The 18,557-nt window shown below is 43.3% G+C and overlaps 2 protein-coding genes across 2 annotated transcripts in view; one reads left to right on the top strand and one right to left on the bottom strand.

Moving 5' to 3' along the window:
* TMPRSS3 (transmembrane serine protease 3) overlaps positions 1 to 13,852 on the bottom strand; it is a 121,846-nt gene extending 107,994 nt beyond the window's left edge. The window contains exon 1 of the mRNA XM_029579209.1: positions 13,825 to 13,852. Coding sequence (XP_029435069.1) covers positions 13,825 to 13,852 — 28 coding nt within the window. The remainder of the gene's footprint in view (positions 1 to 13,824) is intronic.
* The window catches only part of BCL9 (BCL9 transcription coactivator), a 214,689-nt gene continuing 202,971 nt past the window's right edge, over positions 6,840 to 18,557 (top strand). The window contains exon 1 of the mRNA XM_029578281.1: positions 6,840 to 7,180. The gene's annotated coding sequence lies outside the window, so the exon portion shown is untranslated. The remainder of the gene's footprint in view (positions 7,181 to 18,557) is intronic.

Genomic DNA, 18,557 nt, shown 5'->3' with positions numbered 1-18,557 from the left:
GTGCAGCGAAAAGCCTTGGAGTGGGGCCTAACCTAAGGAAACTGCTCAACCCGCCAGGCTGCCTACATCCCTCGACCTCCCACGGAGTGGGACAAACATCGGAATGGCGTGCCTAGCATGGATACCGGGGGAAGGAGGAAGCCCAACAACAAAAAGCCTCTAAGTCTCTGTATAATCTTTTATTTTTTTTAACTTACCAGATCTCAGCCTTTCCCCGCTGAGTACAGAGATGGTCTCCGGGTATGGGGGAAGAGGGCATGCACTGTCACTGCCGTGCTCAGCTTCCTGCACCCGCTGCCTTTTAGCTGCTTAAGCAGCTAAGTCCACGCCAGCTGAAAAACCAGATACCGGACCAAGGCATTCATCTGAGGGACCACAAAAATCACCTCAGGAATTCTCAACTGTGGGAGGGACCATTTGGTATCATCACAGGAGAGCGGGGTGAATTTATTTCCTCAATTCTGATTTTCTTTAAAATGCAGCAATCCCCAGTGGGGAGATGCATATCCCCTATCTGCTGGAGACGGAGAATACTGGCAGGATGATGCCACTGCAGAGGTATATGTACTGTGACATCAGTTTGCTCCGTCTCCATCTGCTGATAGAGGTGCATAACCCACTTGTTCTGGATTCATCTGACTTGATGCTAAGAAATTAAAATTAGCTAGTTTGTGGAATCTAACTTCGACCTCTACACTCAGAATTCCTGCTCTGGTTCTGTTTGCTTGCTTATTTGATATATTGGATGTATGAAGTGTCTTATTCTTTCAGTCTAAAAAATATATTTATAAATCTATGGGGTATGTAGTTTTGTGTTGTTCCTTTTGTAGAATCTTGTTGCTGAGGGTATAAAAGTAAACCAGAGCAACTAGGAATGATTACCATAAAGATCAACTAAGATGATAACTAATTAAGTACAGAAGAAATTTACTTAGGTTTTAATCTGTTTATCTATAATCTCTTCACTAATGTGTACCAACTATAATCCCCCAATCACATAGCCATTAAGGATGCAAATATTTGACTGTCATAATAGGCTTCATTGTACAATAAAGGTTCTCTTTATTGCTCTGCCTTATTTTTAATCATAGGCCAATATGGAATGACTTATTTTTATCAATTTTTCAAAGTGCTGTGTATCCCAAAACTATTGAAAGTTCGTCAATTTCTCATATTGCATCAATTGTCGACATTCATATTAGAACTTATCTTATCCAAAATGAAGCAGTGTTCTTCGCCCATCCTGCTAATCAACGGTGCCAATGTCTGACACGGGGCTGTGTTTCGGACAATGGAGTCCTTTTTCAAGGGCTATTTCTGCATCAAAATATACATGCAGCCTGGATACAGTCAACAGAGTTTCTTAGAGACAATACTGAAGATACATGAGGTATTTCGGGAGTCACCCATTATAACCTATTGTTGAGGCAAAAATATTGGAGCTATGGTGACACATTCATTTTTGAGACCCATTCCAAATTCAGATAATACATTACCATCTGGACATTGGTCGTGCCAACATTGTTCAAATTGCAGTCGGGCCATCGTAGGTGCTCAATGGACAGATGCACATGGGAATATACATATTGCACGGCATCATACAGATTGTCAGTCCTCACAAGTGATTTATTTAATAGTTTGCCCTTGTCAATTATATTACATTGGGGGGTAGATTTTCAAAGGGGTACGAGTGTAAGATACACGCGTACCCCCGAAAACCTACCCCAAACCCCCCCTGCGCGCGCCGAGCCTATTTTGCATAGGCTCGGCGGCGCGCGCAAGCCCCGGGATGCGCGTAAGTCTCGGGGCTTGCATGGAGGGGCGTGTCGGGGGGCATACCGGGAGTGATGCTGCATTTTGGGGGCGTGGTTCTGGCCTGGGGGCGTTCCGGGGGCGTGACAGCGGCCCCTGGACCAGCCCCCGGACCGGAACATGGAGCGAGGCAGCCGGCCCAGCGCACGCAAAGTTACGCCTGCTTCCAGCAGGCGTAACTTTTGGGATAGAGGTAGGGGGCAGGTTTAGATAGGGCCGGGGGGGTGGGTTAGGTAGGGGAAGGGAGGGGAAGGTGGGGGGAGGGCGAAGGAAAGTTCCCTCTGAGGACGCTCCAATTTCGGAGTGAACGGAGGCAGGCTGCGCGCTTGGCGCGCGCAGGCTGCCAATTTTGGGCAGCCTTGCGTGTGCCGACCCCGGATTTTAATGGCTACACGCGTATCTATTGAAATCCCGCGTACTCTTGTTCGCACCTGGTACGCGAACAAAAGTACGCGTGTGCGCAGATTTATAAAATCTGCCTCTGGGTGCACTAAACATTCCATCCGAGTGAGACTCACAGAACATCGGAGTTGTAACACAATGGGGAAAGTCTTCGCACCGATGGTAGCACACTGCTTGGAAAAACAACATACGTTTCAGCAATTGCAATGGTGAATTATGGAGCAAGTTCCTATCAATTCTAGAGGTGGTGATCCAAATATAGTATTAAATGAGCGAGAAATGCAGTGGATTTTTCACATGAATACAGTAGCTCCAGCAGGGCTCAATGCAGCAATTGAGTAGAATTCCTTAAATTAAACTGGGTCGAGTTAAAGAGATCCGTGACGTCATTAACCTTTTTTGGATTTAGATGCTAGTCAGGTGTTTGGTGACGTATTTATGTAGATTGCTTATAGCATGGTTCCGGGGCAGACCGGAAGAGAAATATCGGAAAATGCCGAGAAACTCCATGATGGTGTAGGCTGCCGGCATAGTAAGTTTTACCTGCGATGAGTCTAAGAAACTCTGTTGACTGTATCTAGGCTGTATGTATATTAAGTCTATCATTATTTTGACGCAGAAATAGCCCTTGAAAAAGGACTCTGTTGTCCGAAACATGGCCCTGTGTCGGGCATTGGCACCGTTGATTAGCGGGATGGGCGAAGAACACTGCTTCATTTTGGATAAGTTCTAATATGAATGTCCTTTTTATTATAATAATGTGCCACGATCTTCTCTGCTTAGATTATTACAGAATTTATCATTCTTGTCTTCCAAAATTTTGACATCCTTCAAAACCAGTTGTCGGAATGTATCTATACAGGGATGAACCGGTCCCGGCGGTAACCAGGAAGATGGATTATGAACCAAACTGGCATCATTATTGAATTCTGAAGTTTGAAAAACATTTTTTAACATCAATTTGCAAACAAATTTTTGAAGATCTACACGAAATTGAAGTGAATCGTGTTTCTCTGTTGGTACATAAGATAAACCCAAATTCAAAATTTTTTCTTCTTCAGAATTTAATGTTACATCTGATAAATTGAAATGAAAGAAATTTCGCTCGCTTCAGTATTATACAGTCGGGTGGCACAATATAAAACTGTTATAGTTTAACTTCAAATTTGACGACTCGAGACCCTAGAGGTTCCAAGTTCAAGTCCAACATCTTGAAGTTGCAGTGCACTTGATACACAGTTTTATTGCACGCTTCAGCACTAACAATTTTAAAGCAAAGTAAAAATAAAAGGAAGATAATAGATCAGTGATTGTATCAACTGGTGTCAAACGTTTCTGTTTACTACCAGAATTCTATGCCGGTCCTGAGTCTTACCTTCCGCGTCACAAAGATTTAAATAAAAAGATAAAAAAGAAAAAGAATACATAAGGTGGTAATTTTAAATATATGATAATAAAAAAAATATGTTTTTTAATATCTTTATTTATCATTTTTCATTCAAATTACAAGAAACATAATTAATCTAAACATATGAAAAATACTATATATATGAAAACAAAATACAATAAACAATGATTTAGGGAAAATTATTATTTAAGAAACCTTCTAAATTTGTTATCATATATCAGAGATCAATAGTACTAAACTGAAAAAGAAACTATAAATAATAGCAATAAACATAAGAGAAAAAAGAGGCTGAATTAAGGAACTAAGAGAAATTAAGGAGATACTTAAGATAATTAAACAACATTAGGCTTTCATAAACCAACTGTTTATAATTCTATGCCCTATCATAGCTACTCACTTATCGGTAAAACACTTGTGGGAGATGATTCTGCTATAGGCGCTTCTATTGCGCCTACACTAGATTGCTGGGCTTCCACAAATTGTTGTAATTGATCTATTTGATGGAAGACATATACATGTTCTCCTTTCTTAAGTTCACATCTACATGGGTAACGCAGGAAAAAGACAAATCCCAAAGAGACAATCTGTTGTCGTAAAGCAAGAAATTCCCATCAGTCCAAAGTGTGGAAGATCTCCTGCAAACAACATCAGGGACTGGCCAGGTAACTCTTGAAAGGATTTTGGAAGCGGTTAACAGTTTGAGTACTGCTATGGCTCGAATGGAAAGAAAGATTGATAATGTGACAACAGATTTTCAAGGAAAATTATTGACTGTGCAGAATCAGAATAATGAGACAATCCGTAGAGTAAATGAAAATGAAAAGAATTTACAATCATTACAACAAGTTAATGTTTGTCTAATCAAAGACCAGATTGCCAGTGCTAGACGTTTGGAATTATTGGAGAATAGAGTACGACATCTAAATATAAGGATAACGAATTTTCCGCAGGTCCTGGGAGAGATACCTTATATATCTCTAAAAAGATATTTTAGAGAAAAATTATCTTATGCGGAGGAAGCAATTCCTCCAATTAACACTTGTTATTTCCTTTCTCAAAAATCTCCAGTCCCTGCGAATTTGACAAATTTCTTAGAAGATTCCACTTTAGATGTCGTACATAGAAATACACTAATTGTATCCTTTATTACAACTCAGGATGTGAGCAGTGTTATGAAAATATATTTTAAGAAATTCCCAACGATCGTTCATGGGCAGGTGGTCAAGTTATACCCTGATTTAGCACCAATTACCAAAAAAAATATTTTAATCGTATGTTGCACTAATTGGGCAACGTTCTCTCAACCTAGCTTGATGGAAGCTAGGTTGAAAGAATGTTGCCCAAATCTCTTCTTGGAGTGAGTTTCCTCACTCCGACGGCCAGCAAATCTTCACTAGAGACCACTGTTCTTTCCGTAGGTCTCATGTTGAATGTGAAAGTGGCCCCCAACCCCCTACGCTCATACCTAATCCCCACCTCGAGTTACTAGGTGGCCCTCCCATAGGGATACAAATACCTGTCTAGGGCATAGGCATTATAGGAAGTCTCTCTCTCTCTCTCTCTCTCTCTCTCTCTCTCTCTCTCTCTCTCTCTCTCTCTCTCTCTCTCTCTCTCTCTCTCTCTCTCTCTCTCTCTCTCTCTCTCTCTCTCTCTCTCTCTCTCTCTCTCTCTCATTAAGAATTTGCAAATCACATTAACTCCTTAGAAAATGACCCCCTTAGTTTATAAAATGTATTATATAAGAATCCTGTTACTAAACATAATACCACTTATAAATAAATTACTTGAAGTATATACTATGGGATTATTAATTAAGTGTGTTGATTCCAAAAATTACTTCTGTGTTACTCTGCCAGCCAATGTCAAGTTATTCTGTGTAGTTCAATTCCCTAATTAGTGAGTTAGCCTTTGTGGGTAGGGAGACCCCTTACCTTCTACTATTTCTTTCTAAACCTAAGCAGTAATAATTCCCATGAAAAAAAAAAGAAATGCAAAATATCCCTTTTTCAAAAATGACTGTGATGGATTGGAGGAGAAAAAGGGCTAAAAGTTTTAAAAAGGAAAAATACCTGGATACTTGCTAATAAAAGCTCATGGTGCCATAACAAGTAGAGGCCGGTACCGATTTAGCAGAAAGCCCAAAGAAGCAGGAGGGAACTATGGGACTCAGAAATGAAAAGGAAGTTCCTCATGTATTTACATAACTGTACAACAAAATGCACACAGGTGCCTTACAGAAAAGGCTAACAATTTAAAAGCATGATTTGCCCACGATCACAGGAAATGTCAGAAATAGGACATGAACGCCAGCTCATTCATCTAAATCACTAGTTGGGGAAACAATGGAATCCACAGTATATAAACTGAGCAGCCACAGAGTTTCCTTATTAACTCAAGGGAGTATAACATCATTACTGTGGAGAATTGTTACCCCCATGGTCTTATCTTCCAGATCATTTGAGAGTGAGCAATTCCTCCTGCGAGACTGGAAGAGAGTACAAGGGAGTCATTTTCCCAGAGTGGCAGGGAATGTAAGTTTACATTGCTCGAAAGTCTCAGTATATTACTATCCCGGGTATTGGGATAGATCATAAAGTTTATTGACCTCTCTTCTGAAAAGATCTCAGTGCAGCTTCTGCCTTATTACAAGTGATTTTAAAAGTGCTGCTTCTCTACCATGGGAAGTTTAACTCTTGCTGTGACCAAGCAGTTACATTTCCTGTGTAATGAAGGCACCCTAAGCAGTCTCCCTGCATGGCTTGGAATAAGTAATGCTCTCATTTACAGGGGTATTAGCATGTATTTGCACTAGTCCTAGGGTGCATGCTTTTCTGTACTAAAACCCCGATTATATACTGGGGTTAGATTAGCGCAGAAAACAAATGTGCTAAAATCCACACCACAGTGGTTTATTATATGGATCCCGATAACCTTAGGGGCCAGGCCTAGAATTTTCTTCCAATAAATGGATTAAGAGTCTGCTGCCCTTCAGCAGCCCCCCCCCCACCTCTCCAAGCCTGGATGCAGAGAGAGTCTAGATTCAAGGAAGGGAGCTGCTCTGCTGTGACTCTCGGCTGTCCTTAAAAGCATCAGAGGCGCCTCGTTTCTAAGCACACACACGGCCAGGACTGCCTGGCTAGGCCCGGCCTGCTCTGTCTGTCACTAGCGCCTCAGCCCGTATTCTGGAGAAGGAAGGGCGGGGGCGAGGAGGAGGAGGAGTGAGGGTGAAGTCTTGTTTGTGGTTTGTCAGCAATTGCTTGAGACAAGCTTCCATGTGTGAAAGCTGCTTGGCAATGAATGCCTGGGCTGTACCAAGTTTCCCGGCAGCGAGAGGGGGGAGGCGGGAGCCGAGCCTGGCCGACCCCAGCAAACAATAGGCCCCTGAAGACTTCCCCCCCAAGTTGCTTTGATGTTGGCCTGGTGTCTTGCTGCCAGGGGGGCCAGGGATTGCGGGCGAGGGGCCTTTTTCGGTGGCCGCCCTCTCCTGCCACTTTACCCCCTTTTTTTTTTTTCCAGCTTTCAAGGTGAGAAATCGGCCGGAATCCTGCTCTGAGAGAGGTGAGAGGGCTTTACAGGCTGAGGCCTGAGGGAGGGGGGGGCTAGCGGGTAATTTCAGCCGCCGCCACTGAACCTGGCGACCGTCTCCCGAGCAGCCCAGGGATGCGATGACCCCCCCCCCCCCCCCCCCCCGTGAGGCTGCGGGAGGCGGCTGCTCTGAGGCCAACTGAGGACTTGCAGTGATTGCAGCAGCCAGGGGACGGGGTGGGAGAGACCTGCTCCGGGCCGCCCCTCACCCGCAGCCCCGGGCAAAGCCAGAAACTTTCCCAGCTGACATGCTGCATTCTTCATTTGCATTTTTTTTTTTTTTTGCAAAAGGTTTTCAGTCCAAACCCTTCCTACGGAAGGTCTGGCTTGATTGCATGGGTAGCCCTAAACCTAAAGGCTTTATATTTCCACCTGTTGGGTTGTGTGCCTTTTCTTAGGGGGGAAGGGGTATTGGGTGACATTTCTTTTTGTGGACAGTTTTGCTGCTGGTTGCAAGGAGCGTTGGGGGAGCAGATTTGCTTGAAAATTAATGCAGAAGCAAATGTGAGAGGCCAGGCTTGGGGGATGTTTTTGGGTGGGGTTTTTTTTTTGTCCCATTTCAATGCTAGGAGCTTGTGTTTACTGGGAATTAGCCGAGTTCCAGACGGCATGGCAGAGTCAGATTTTTTCAGATTGATGTTAGAGCTTGTTTACTCATAGTAGTTTTATGACTATGGCTTTGGAAATTAAACTGTGTTTCTGCATAGTGTGTAGTGGAGAAAGTGGATCTGTTGCTGCGTGTAAGAATTTGAGGCTTATGGGGTTAATGTGAGTTTTGACCTTTTCGTTCTTGGATTTTTACATTTTTTTGTCAAGGCTTTCAAATAAATGCCTTTGTGGCTAAGGGGTTAATTTGATTCATTGCAGATCGTGCTACCTTTTTTTTTTTTAAATAGGAATAAACCAAAATTATATAAGGATGCAGGTGTGCATGAGCTTTGGAGACCATATAGCCCTTCTTCAGATGTGACCTATGTGGGATCTGAGTAGCTCATGTTCTTGTATCTCACCATCATCTCTGGATAATTCTTGGGTCAGTCCAATAAAAGATAATACAGCCTGCAGAGAATCCAGTTTTCTCCAGAACCCAAATGGCTAATAGCCTTCTGCACTTCTAGATAAGGGCTTCAAGAGCTATTTTTGGGCACGCCCCTGTAACCTTCCAAATTCTGTCCTGTGTATCTCATGGAGTTTAGGTTCCTAGGCCTGGATCACAGGCTGATCCAAAGTTAGGTTTACAATAGCTGTTCTTCACTTCTAGCTCACAGTTTGAAACCTGATTTTTGGGGGGAAATGATATGATGGTAAAGTCCAAGTAAAATGAGTCTGTATTCCCGACCAATAGAAAAAACTAATCAGTGCATCAGAAGAGTTTACCCTCTTCCTTTTGTATAAAACAGAAAAAAGATATTGGACTTGTGCATTGTTCTTCCTTCTGTTTTACTATTGACTTCACTGTTTTTGACTATCAGCATCCTTAAAAGAATAATAGTAAAAACAGAGCATTATGGGTTTCTGATGATCTGTTAAATGCTATTGTTACATTCTATGTTATTTGTAATAATGTTCAATGGTTTATTGTTATTGTTCCATGTTCTATGTAAAAAAACCCAGGTCTAACTTCCCAGACCAGGGCAACCTCTTTCGTTACTTGTAAACCGGACTGATTTGTATTGCATACAGGAATTCCGGTATATAAAAATTTAAAATAAATAAATGATGAGCAGCACAGCAGCCCTGATTGACTTTAATTTGTGGCCTTGTGAGTAGTTGAACAGGAAGAGGTTTCAAAACTTCTAACCGCCAATAGTATCTCTAGACTGAATTAATCAGAAAAAAAAAGGATGGTAGTGACTTTCCTGTTTTGGCTGCCAGCCAAAAAGTTAGCCGGTTAGAATTTAGCTATGGCAGGTGCAGTTTGGGAGCATAACTGGGAGCAGTTGAGAGAGCAAGCTAAGTTATCCAGCTAACACCAATATGCAAACTTAGCATCTGGTTGCTTCATTTTTTTTTTTTTGAAGGAGTTAATAAACATGTGGATAAAGGTGAACTGGTAGATGTAGTGCATTTGGATTTTCAGAAGGCGTTTGACAAAGTCCCTCATGAGAGGCAACTAGGAAAAGTAAAAAGTCATGGGATAGGTGGCGATGTCCTTTCGTAGATTACAAACTGGTTAAAAGACAGGAAACAGAGAGTAGGATTAAATGGACAATTTTCTCAGTGGAAGGGAGTGGGCAGTGGAGTGCCTCAGGGATCTGTATTGGGACCCTTATTTTTCAATATATTTATAAATGATCTGGAAAGGAATGCGACAAGTGAGGTAACAAATTTGCAGATGATACAAAATTATTCAGAGTAGTTAAATCACAAGCGGATTGTGATAAATTGCAGGAGGATCTTGCAAGACTGGAAAATTGGGCATCCAAATGGCAGAGGAAGTTTTAATATGGACAAGTGCAAGGTGATGCATATAGGGAAAAATAATCCGTACTGTGGTTACACGAAAAGATCCAGGCATAGTGGATAATACATTGAAATCATCATTTCAGTTTGCTACGGCAGTCAAAAAAGCAAATAATGGTAGGAATTATTAGGAAGGGAATGGTGAATAAAACAGAAAATTTCATAATACCTCTGTATTGTTCCATGGTGAGACTGCACTTTGAGTACTGTGTACAATTCTGGTTGCCACATCTCAAAAACAGATATAATTGTGATGGAGAAGGTACAGAGAAGGGCAATCAAAATGATAAAGGGGATGGAACTGCTCCCCTATGAGGAAAGGCTAAAGAGGTTAGGGCTGTTCAGCTTGGAGAAGAGACGGCTGAGGGGGGATATGATAGAGGTGTTTAAAATCATGAGAGGTCTAGAACGGGTAGATGTGAAACAGTTATTTACTCTTTCGGATAATAGGAGGACTAGGGGGCACTCCGTGAAGTTAGCAAGTAGCACATTTAAAACTAATCAGAGAAAATTCTTTTTCACTCAACGCACAATTAAGCTTTGGAATTTGTTACCAGAAGATGTGGTTAGTGCAGTTAGTGTAGCTGGGTTTAAAAAAAGTTTGGATAACTTCTTGGAGGAGAAGTCCATTAACTGCTATTTATCAAGTTGACTTAGATACAGCCACTGCTATTACTGGCATCAGTGGCATGGGATCTTCTTAGTGTTTGGGTAATTGCCAGGTACTTGTAGCCTGGATTGGCCACTGTTGGAAACAGGATGCTGGGCTTGATGGACCCTTGGTCTGACCCAGTATAGAATTTGTTCTGTTCTTATGGCCATAGAGCTGTCCAACTACTACTTAACATTTCCTTAGTGCTGCATTGTACTAAGTTAGCCAGATACAGTTAGTCTGCTATATTCTATTGTGTGGCTGCATTTATTGAATATACCTCCAACCTTAGCCAGATTAGTTTATCCGGCTGACTTTGTTATGCAGGCAGAGGCTGAATATGGACCTCGGAGCCTTCTGGGCTCAAATTCATCTTAAAAGCATATTACATAAGAAGGAAACATCAAATACATGGTAAACTACTTTGCATATCAATTAAACCTTTTTATATTTAAAAGAAAAAAGCCTGTTAAAGAAGTACCCAAGGAATTTCTAATAATATATGGATCTGGTCTGAATATCTTTCCACTGGTTGATTCAGCAATCCTTTTGACTGCTTCTCTGAGTTCTTTGGGAGCAGATCCGTTCACAGATAATGTCATGATGGGCCCAGATGTGCAAAGGAGAGTTTCCCACTTTGTGTCAATGGAGGGTAAACGTTTATTCCATGTCATAGGGTCGGATTGGTTTTTGCAGCCTGCGAGTGATGGCATCTGTGACAGTTCAGATTTAGGATGGGATGTGACTGACTTAGCCGGACTGCGTTCAGGGTGAGTTGTCAATTTCAGGGGAGTAGCCGGAGCTGAATTCAAACTGGTCCATCCAGTCTGCCTAGCAAGCTTAAGGTAGTAACTGGCACTCCGTGCAGTTATCCCCAAGCCTTATGATACCCATAAAAATTGCAGCTAGCAACATTTTTTTACTGGGTAATGAGCTTTCTTGAAAATTTAGACAGTGTTGCCTGATGCGCTTTGCTTATTTTATTTATTTATTTGTTTTTTGTATACTGATATTCAACCATGGCCATCACATCGGTTCACATATAACAACAATGATAAAAAAAAATTACAAAGTAGAGAAGAGATAATGGAATTATACAATATAATGGAGAGAAAGAAGGAGGAAAGAAGAAGGAGAAAAGGAACAATAATGGGGAAAAAAATGTAGTATATAATTAATCATGTTGGAAAAGCTTTTAGAAAAAGTATGGACTCTGCCATAGAAACAGTCCTATGCTTTTTTTCCTTATGTCTGCATATCATACCCCAGACCATAGAAATCGGAGCCCTCTTGGTTGTTGTCTAGATCCAATTCCCCTTTTTCCTTGCCGTCAAATTGGGGAGCAATGTTGCAGTTGCATCAAAAGCATCACGGCACATTGGTTAAGGGCATAATCTCCATGCTTTTTGCTAAGGGTAGTAACCGCTGCACCAGCAAGTTACCCCCTGCATGCTTTTCTCATTTCCATCCTCAGGCCCGGGGTGCTCAGACAGGCCCTATGGACCCCCAAGGATATCTCTAATGAATATACATGAGAGTTATTTGCATGCACTACCTCCTGGGTATGTAAATATTTCTCATGCATATTCATCAGGGGTAAGCTGACAACCTGACTGGCTGGGGGGGGGGGGGGGGGGGCAGTAGGACAGATATGAGCAGCCCTGCTCTAGCCTTTAGAGAACCACAGTGTTTATCCCATGCCCCTTTGAATTCTTTGACTGTTTTCGTCTTCACCACCTCCTCCAGAAGGGCATTCCAGGCATCCACCTCCTTTTCTGTGAAGAAATATTTCCTGACTTTGGTTCTGAGTCATCTCCGTTGGAGTTTCATTTCGTGACCCCCTGGTTCTATTGTTTTCTTTACAATGGAAAGAGTCCAAAGTTTGTGCATCATTATAACCTTTCAGGTATCTGAAGATCTGTACCAAATCTCCCCTGCACCTCCTTTCTTCCAGGGTATGCATATTCAGGTTCTTCAACCTCTCCTCATATGTCTTCTGATACAGATCCCACACCATTTTGAACCACCTCCATCCTCTCTCTGTCGCTTTTGCGATATGATCTCCAGAACTGAACACAGTACTCCAGGTGAGGCCTCACAAGGACCTGTACAAGGGTATCTCCACCTCCTTTTTCTTACTGGCTATTCCTCTCTCTATGCAGCCCAGCATTCTTCTGGCTTTAGCTATCGCCTTGTCACATTGCTTTGCCATCTTCAGATCATCAGACACTATCACCTCGGGGTCTCTGTCCCGGTCTGCGCGCACCAGTGTCTCATTCCCCATCACATACAACTCCTTTGGATTTTTGCATCCCAGGTGCACGACTCTGCACTTCTTTGCATTGAATTCCAGCTGCCAGATCTTCAATGACTCTTCAAGCTTTCTTACTTTCATTCTCAACTTCTTCAAGTGTGTCCATGCTGTTGCAGAATTTAGTATCATCCACAAGTAGACAAACTTTATGTTTGATCCCTTAACCTGGTTCTCTCTTCAGAGTGGTTTCCATTTACCATTACACGCTGTCTCCTGTCAGTCAACCAGTTTGTAATCCATTCCACCACCTTGGTGCTCACTCCCAAACTTCTCATTTTATTCACAAGCTTCCAATGCGGGACCATATCAAAACTTTTGCTGAAATCCAAGTAGATGACATTGAGCGGCCTTCCTTGATCCAATTCTCTAGTCACCCAATCAAAAAAATCTATCAGATTTGTCTGACAGGACCTTCTCCTGGTGAATCCACGCTGCCTTGAGTCCAGCAACCCGCCGGATTGTAGGTAGTTCAGTATCCTTTCCTTCAGCAGAGTCTCCATGAATTTTCCAACAGCCCTAACTGGCCTGTAGGTTCCAGCCTCCTCTTGTGTGGCAGGACCACTACCACTCCAGTTTCCAGGGATCTAGTGAACAGGTCCTTCAGCGGACATCTCTGAGCTCTTTCAGTAGCCTGGGGTGTATCTCAGCTGGCTTCATGGCACTTTGTTTGCCTAACTCCTCCCATATATTCTCTTCAGTAAACAAAGTTTCATCTACTCCACCCCCCTCCATTTTTTTGTTAACTGGCGACGGTCCTTCTCCAGGGTCGTCTTTAGTGAATACCAAGTGTGTAATATTTCTGCCATTTCTTTCTCTCTCTCTCCACACATTGCTCCTTGACACCTTTCGGTTTCACTCTACCACTTCTAGCCTCCCTTCTTTCTCTGATGTATCTGAAAAATGTTTTGTCACCTCACTTTACCTCTTTAGCCATCCTTTCTTCCGCTTGACCTTTTTGTTCTCCTTATTTCTTTTTTCGTCTCCCTCAGTTTTAATAGATATTATTCCCTGTGGTCCTTGTTTTGGGTTCCTTTAACGCTGTTCTTTTTGCCTTTATTTTTTCAGCCTCCTCCTTAGAAAACCAGATCGATTTTATTTTCCTCTTACTCTTGTTTAGTTTACTAACATATGGATTTGTTGCCTTTGTAATAGCTCCTTTTAACTTGGACCACTATTTTTCCACCTCACCCGGCTCTTCCTCCAGGTACGTCCCCATTTTGACAAAGTCCGTGTTTGTGGAATTCAAAACTCGGGTCTTCGTGTGACTTCTCGGTTTCCTATTCGTGATATCGAACCATACAGTCTGATGATCACTGGTGCTCAGGTGAGCCCCTACCCGAACACTAGAGACATTATCCCTATTAGTGAGCACTAGATCGAGGATCACATCTTCTCTCTCTTTTGCTTGAGTAGAGCCCCTTGAAAGGCATCCACTGTCATTCTGCAGAAGGGATACTCCAATCCACATCCGACTGATTCAAATCTCCACCAAGCAACCCTTCTCCCTCCTTTCCCACTTTTGGATGCCCTGGATGACTGTTCTAGTCGAGTTGGTGACCTGTAAACCTCCCCAATAAAAATGGAAGAGCAATTTTTTTTTTTTTTTTAGAACGGTCTGTAATGCTGCTTCCTGATCCCATATCCCTTGCAGGTCGTTGCTTGGATATTGTTGTTGATAGAAAGAGCTGCTCCTCCCCCCCCCCTCCCCCCATCCTTCCTTAACAAGTTGTAGCCCGGGATGGCCGTATCCCATTTATGAGAATTCGGGAACAGTGTCTCCATAACAGAAACAGTGCCCAATTCTGCCTCCACCATTAGGGCCTGCAGATCTGGGATTTTGTTGCCCGGACTTCGAGCATTAGTAGTCCTAGCTTTCTAGTTGCTCTTCCTAGTCACCTTTCCTGCTTTTCTGAACCGCTTGACTTTATTTTCTCTGCCCTCTTCCTATTTTGCTTGGGGGGGGGGGGGTGACATGCCAAATTCGCCGTCCACCTCCTGCCACCCCCGCTTCCTAGTTTAACTGCTTGGTAATGTAGGCTCTGAATTTTTCTCTTAGCATCCTCTTTCCTGCCATAGACAAATGTCGGCCATCCTTACCATATCCTCTCTTATTGCTCCATACAGGGCCCCAGACTCCAATGTGTCCAAGACCACTTGCTTTACCCCAGGCTTTGAAGTTATCTGTACGGCATAACCTTTCCCAGAAACTGGTAAAACGTCTTTGCCATGTGTCTGACCTTCTCCCCTAGATTTTGGAAATCTTCCTGTACTTTTAGGGACACCGTTTCTAGCGAGGTCCTTGCTCCCCAGATGGATGATAACCTTGATGTCCGAGTCCTTACTCTCTTCTAGAATTGGGTTGACCCCCCCCCCCTGGTTTGCATTTCTGGGAGCCGAGGATCCTGGAAGGCATTTAATTGTTGTGTCCCCCCATCACAATGAGTTCCCAAATTGGTTCCTCTGACTGAAAAATGTTTCCTCTTGGAAAGGGCAACCAAAGTTTCTTCTACTAAAATGGCACCCGTGTGTATTGATGGGGGGGGGGGGGGGGGGAGCATGTCGGTTTCCTCCAATGATTCTTGATCAGCCCAGGAAGTGATTATAGAATTTTCAACCCCACTGAGCCACAGCCCAAAAAAAAGGGGTTTTATTTCCTCCCCAAAATGCTCATCTCTTTTCCCCACACTCACAGTTTTGAATAGAGGATGAAATGCGCCCAGGATGACCATTTTCTTTGAAGCAGCTGGAAGAAAGTGCAGAATGAGGAGGAAAACATTTAGAGTTAAAGTGATCAAAGTTTGAGGAGCAGTTCAGTAGTGCAGACTTGTGGTCTCTTTCTCCTTTCCCGAAAATAAGTGGGACTGTTTCCACCCCAAAATGTACCATTGCCTCATGTGAGCTTTTCCTCTGCATTCTCGCTCAGATTAACTTTTCAGCTGTTGGCAGGTGACCCACCCCATACAAAGCTTGTCCTCCTCTGGTTGCAAAATTTGATTTCTGATTCGGGGAGAATGTCTGTCTGTTTTCTACACTTCAGGCTAGATTTAAGGACTGGGTAAAAAAGAAAAAAATTGCAAGAAGCTTATAAAACTGCTGTATGCTCAGCTGTGTCAGGTTTAAGGTTTGCACAACTTCTGTAGAGAAAATATTGCACAAATAAAAAAAAAATCGGCAAAAAATGACGCAATTTACGCTTTATCAAACCTGTGCAAGAAAATTAAAGTTTTTTTGCTTCTGGTATAATATTGGCACTGTGTAAGAACAGAAGAAACAAGTTGCCGTACTGGCCCAGACCCAAGGGTCCATCAAGCCCAGCATCCTGTTTCCAACAGTGGCCAATCCAGGCTACAGGTATCTGGCAATTATCCAAACACTAAGTCTATTCCTTGCTACTGATGCCAGTAACAGCAGTGGCTATTCCCTAAAACGGCTTGTTTAATAGCAGTTTATGAATTTTTCCTCCAGGAACTTATCCTGCTAGAAGGGGGCGTCTAGCACTGCAGGGCTTTTGCTCAGGTCTGTCTGGCCCCTTTTTCCAGCAGGTTGGCAGCAGGCAGTGGGACTGGGGGGTGAGAGGCACAGCAGCATCTCACTCTAAAAGAGGGCTTCCCGTCAGGGGCCACAAACGAGCCGGATTTTCAGGATATCCACAATGATTATTCATCAGATTGGGGAAACTGTGGTAATCTCCGTAGCAAAGATGGCTTGGGTATTTCATGGGTGTTGCCAGCCCAGAGACTGCCTGTGACAACCATGAAACAAGACCGGTCTTGCAAATATCTGGACCCAGGGATGCAGTCATGGACCGCCAGACCCTAAAGAAAAAAAACCCAGATGTCGCATGTAAAGTTTTCACATTGTTTACTTGACTTCAAAAGCAATTGCACAAGTAAACATTTAGTACTGACTTCAAAATGATTGCATAAAAAGCAAGGTTGCTAATGCAGCAAACGTCCACAGATTCCAGCAACAGATTCATAAACTAAGAGGCTAAAAGCCTGGCAGGGCAGATGAAGTATCCTTATTCTGAAGAAAGAGTTGTAAATGATCCACCATCTCTTCAAAACTCCAGTAACGAGTGAGCTGGGAGGGAGCCACCATCTCCGCACACTGCAGTGACAAGCGACAACATGGCAAGGTTCAGGAACGGTCATTGGTGGTCTGGTATGGCAAGGTTTAGGGACTTTCAAAACAGCACCGAAATGTTCTGGGGAATTGGTATGTAATAGTCAAAATATATGAAACACCCCAGTGAATTTTAAATTTTTGAAAATTATTAAATTATTATTAACAATTATCTGCTCGCAGCCAAGTCCTTGTTTGAGTGACCATTAAAAAAATTTTTTTTGAAAGGTCAACTGCAATGTGTGGTGAAACACTTGCAAGCTGCCTAATTTACTGAAACACAAAAATTTTTAAGCAAGTAGAGGAAGGGTTTCATATATAAATTTTTCAGCCCAACACAAGGTCTGCCAGATTTCCATATATAATCATCAACCAATCCTCCTCCACCTGTTATATTATTTTTAACTCCGTGCAACCCTAGTGAAAACTGCAACACATTTTTTATCCCGTTATTCCTTAAAAACGGTTTTCTTTATATATATGTAATTCAATTAAACATAGCTTTCAGAGTCCCGACTTATCTGATGATGGATTTAATAATTTTTAATAATTTTCAAAAATTTAAAATTCACTGGGGTGTTTCATATATTTTGACTAAGGTTTAGGGACTGTCATCTGTGGTCTGGCATGGCAGCAGACTCCGAGATAGTTAATTAGTTATTGGTGGTCCAGATGGAGTCTACAATGGTGCATCATAGAGTTAGGTCCAGAAAAAATGTTGTTGGGAATCAGCGTGATAGGAGCTTGTCTCAAGGATTCTGCTTGTGACTGTGGGGGGGACTGCAGTGCTCTGAGGTTTCAGAAGAAGGGGATGTTCTTGCCTCTTGGGGGGGGGGGGGGGGGAACATGAGCCTACTCAGACGGTTCATTAACTGATATCCTGCAAAGTGGAGTCAAGGCCATGCAGGACACCAGCAATGTCGTTGGATGAAGCACGAATGAGATCAGACATCGCGTTAGCTGCAGATGTGCTCTCCGTGTTGACGTTCTGGCTTCTTGACACATCCAGCACATTTTCTTTTGCATGTGCTCCATCTCTGCATGTACAGTATAGCCCTCCATCTGGTTGTCACATTGGACTCTATGAGTTCTTGACTTGCGATCAGTTCCACCGCTGGCTGATCCACTGTCATATCCATGGAGGAAGGCGATGCTTGTATCTGTGAAAAAATAGCGTCATCCGCAGGACCACCACTGGCCACGGCATGACCTGGAGATCCACCGCCCACACAGGTGCCAGGTGTGACTGTCTGATCTGAGATTTCAGGCAAGGATGTTTCTGGCCACATAAGGTGGAGCTTGACCAGCTGACTTTCCTCTTGTGTGGCTGGCGGAGGCTCACGAAACAACTGCAGATCGGGTGGTTCTTCAGGTCCCATGAGTGCATCCTGGGCCTGGCTCTGGCCATGATAGGCCCCTGTGCTGCAGGCACCTCCCAATTCGTGCCCCCAGTATGGATACCTGTCCCATAGTCCCTCTGCAGAGTCACCTGGATCAGTTCTTCTGTCGGCGTCAGCTGGCACTTCACACGGCGGGCCCCCTCCTGTCCACTCGATCTGGCAAGCTTGCCTTTGACAGCCGACCTGGTGTCCCCACCAGAAGTGCTCGAGCTGCTGCGCTGTTTTGCTGGCCGTCGACAGGCTGCTGACATCCTTTACAATATTCTCCCAAAACTTCCTTTTCGCTTGGTGGATGTCTTCTGCCTAAAGAGCACAGTGTGCTTTTCAGAGACCATCGCACCAGAAAGTCCTGAGAGGCGCACATCCCACTGCCGCCGCTTCTCCTCCTGTTGGCTG

The sequence above is a fragment of the Rhinatrema bivittatum genome, chromosome 15, assembly GCF_901001135.1.
Source record: "Rhinatrema bivittatum chromosome 15, aRhiBiv1.1, whole genome shotgun sequence".
Lineage (NCBI taxonomy): Eukaryota > Metazoa > Chordata > Amphibia > Gymnophiona > Rhinatrematidae > Rhinatrema > Rhinatrema bivittatum.
This window is presented reverse-complemented; position numbering and strand designations above follow the sequence as displayed.